This window comes from Solanum pennellii, chromosome 1 (genome assembly GCF_001406875.1).
Source record: "Solanum pennellii chromosome 1, SPENNV200".
NCBI lineage: Eukaryota > Viridiplantae > Streptophyta > Magnoliopsida > Solanales > Solanaceae > Solanum > Solanum pennellii.
This window is the reverse complement of record NC_028637.1, coordinates 15,419,020-15,421,606: the sequence shown is the minus strand read 5'-3', so window position 1 is coordinate 15,421,606 and position 2,587 is coordinate 15,419,020. Positions and strand designations below refer to the sequence as shown.

At 38.2% G+C, this 2,587-nt stretch overlaps 1 protein-coding gene across 1 annotated transcript; it reads left to right on the top strand.

Annotated features, from left to right (window-relative positions):
- The first annotated feature begins 1,040 nt into the window (after window positions 1–1,040).
- Window positions 1,041–1,658, top strand: LOC107018004. Its single transcript, XM_015218339.1, has 2 exons — window positions 1,041–1,265; window positions 1,374–1,658. The coding sequence occupies exons 1-2, from the start codon at window positions 1,041–1,043 to the stop codon at window positions 1,656–1,658; spliced, it is 510 nt and encodes a 169-aa protein (XP_015073825.1).
- The last annotated feature ends 929 nt before the right edge of the window (window positions 1,659–2,587 follow it).

The window sequence follows — 2,587 nt, the reverse complement described above, 5'->3', positions numbered from 1 at the left end:
AGATTGTTGGAGTTGCTCAAAGACTACGATATGACTATTCTTTATCACCCAGGCAAAGCAAATATTGTACCAGATGCCTTGAGTCGAAAGGCGGTAAGTATGGGTAGTCTAGCCATGTTACAGGTTGGCGAGCGTCCTTTAGCTAGGGATGTCCAATCCCTGGCCAATAGCTTTGTGAGACTTGATATTTCAGAATCTGGTAAGGTGTTGGCTTATATGGAGGCTAGGTCATCCTTGTTGGAGCAGATTCGGGCTCAACAGTTTGATGATGGTGATTTATGTAAGATTAGGGACAAGGTTTTAAAAGGAGAAGCCAAGGCTGCAATTCTTGATAGTGAGGGAGTTTTGAGGATTAAGGGTCGTATATGTGTTCCCCGTACAGGTGATTTGACTAGATTGATCATGGAGGAGGCTCATAATTCGAGGTACTCTATTCATCCGGGGGCTACTAAGATGTATCGTGACTTGAAGCAACACTATTGGTGGTGTCGTATGAAGAGGGACATAGTAGATTTGTATCTCGATGTTTGAATTGTCAGCAAGTGAAGTATGAACACCAAAAGCCTAGAGGTATGACTCAGAGGATGGCCATACCTGAGTGGAAGTGGAAGCGCATTGCTATGGTCTTTGTGGTAGGGTTGCCATGTACCTTGGGTAAGTTTGATGATATATGGGTCATCGTGGATCGACTGACTAAGTCTGCACACTTTGTACCAGTTCAAACTACCTATAACTCAGAGAAGTTAGCCAAGATCTATATTCAAGAGATAGTTCGTTTGCATGGGGTTCCTATATCTATTATTTCAGATCGTGGCACCCAATTTACATCTCATTTCTGGCGGTCTATGCAGAAAGAGTTGGGCACTCGAGTGGATCTTAGTACAGCCTTTCACCCTCAGACTGATGGTCAATCTGAGCGGACTATTCAGGTTCTTGAGGATATGTTGCGGGCGTGTGTGATTGACTTTGGTGGTCAGTGGGACCAGTTCTTGCCTCTAGCGGAGTTTGCTTACAATAATAGTTATCACTAGAGCATTGAGATGGCACCATTTGAGGCTCTGTATGGCAGGAGATGTCGATCTCCAATTGGCTGGTTTAATGCATTTGAGGTTAGACCATGGGGTACAGATTTGTTGAGGGAGTCCTTGGACAAGGTCAAGTTGATCCAAGATAGACTTCTCATGTCTCAGAGTAGGCAAAAGAGTTATGCAGATCGAAAGATTCGTGATTTAGAGTGTATGGTTGGAGAGAGGGTTTTATTGAAGGTTTCACCCATGAAGGGTGTGATGAGGTTTGGAAAGAAGGGCAAGTTGAGCCCAAGGTATATTTGTCCTTTCGAGATTGTTGAGCGTATTGGTGAGGTGGCATATCAGTTGGCTTTGCCACCTGGTTTGTCAGGTGTTCATCGTGTATTTCATATTTCCATGCTTAAGAATTATCATCAAGGTGGTGATCATGTGATTCAATGGGATTCAGTGTTACTTCATCAGAATTTGACTTTTGACGAAGAGTCGATCACCATTTTGAATAGGCAAATTCGGAAGCTAAGGTCCATGGAGATTGCTTCAGTAAAGGTTCAGTGGAAGCATCCTCCAGTGGAGGAGGCTACATGGGAGACAGAGTCAGACATGAGGAGTAAATATCCTCATCTTTTTTAGCGTTCAGGTTAGCTCTTTTCTTTTCCCGTTCGAGGACGAACGTTTGTTTAAGTGGTAGGTGATGTAACGACCCGCTAGGTCGTTTGAGAACTAGAACTATTTTGACTCCTTTTGAAAATTTAAAGGGGTATTTTTTAAACTATTAGATAACTATGAGTACCCAATTGATGAAACTTTTATTAAATAAATAATAAGATAATAGGTTAGTGGGGTTTCACGGTTAATAGACTCTTATTTAGAAAAGGAAGAAAACAAGAGATCAGCGTGTAAAAAAAAATTGGTGGCGGCATCATACGAAGGGCGACCACTAAAGGTAAGAAATTTTGATAAGTTTTTCATTCATGTGGGTTCACATGAAATCGTTTTGTATATGAGTATTGTTATTAAATTAATTTATGGACGAAAAAATTGATTTGCTGGTAAATTACGTATAATATTTTGTTCAACATATATATATGGCAGTTAAAGTTAACGTTTTGGAGTAGTTATTATGTATGAACAATTATAAGGTTCGGGGTATAATTTTTGACTTAGGGGTCACATTTACGCATGGAGAATTTATGATGATTTAATATTGGTTTTCATTGTTTAGAAACTATTTTACATAATTTGGATAAATTTTGGAATATTTCTCATAGTTATCACATTATGTTACAAGTTTTGAAATAGTAAACAAAGTAATTAATTATAGGTATATTTATAACAACATTAATATTATGTATTTAGAGGATTTAAGATTTAACTTTAGATTTGAGATTAAGAAATTGGTTATATATTTATATATATTTAGGTGAGTTTTTGAGTATAGGGAAAACGCAAAATAAGATTCTGTGCATAAATGGGATTCTATGTATTTTCTGTTTGTTTATTACTATTGCTATTGTTATTTTTCTTTTGGTCATGGTTATGGCTACAGGTTATGTAACTAG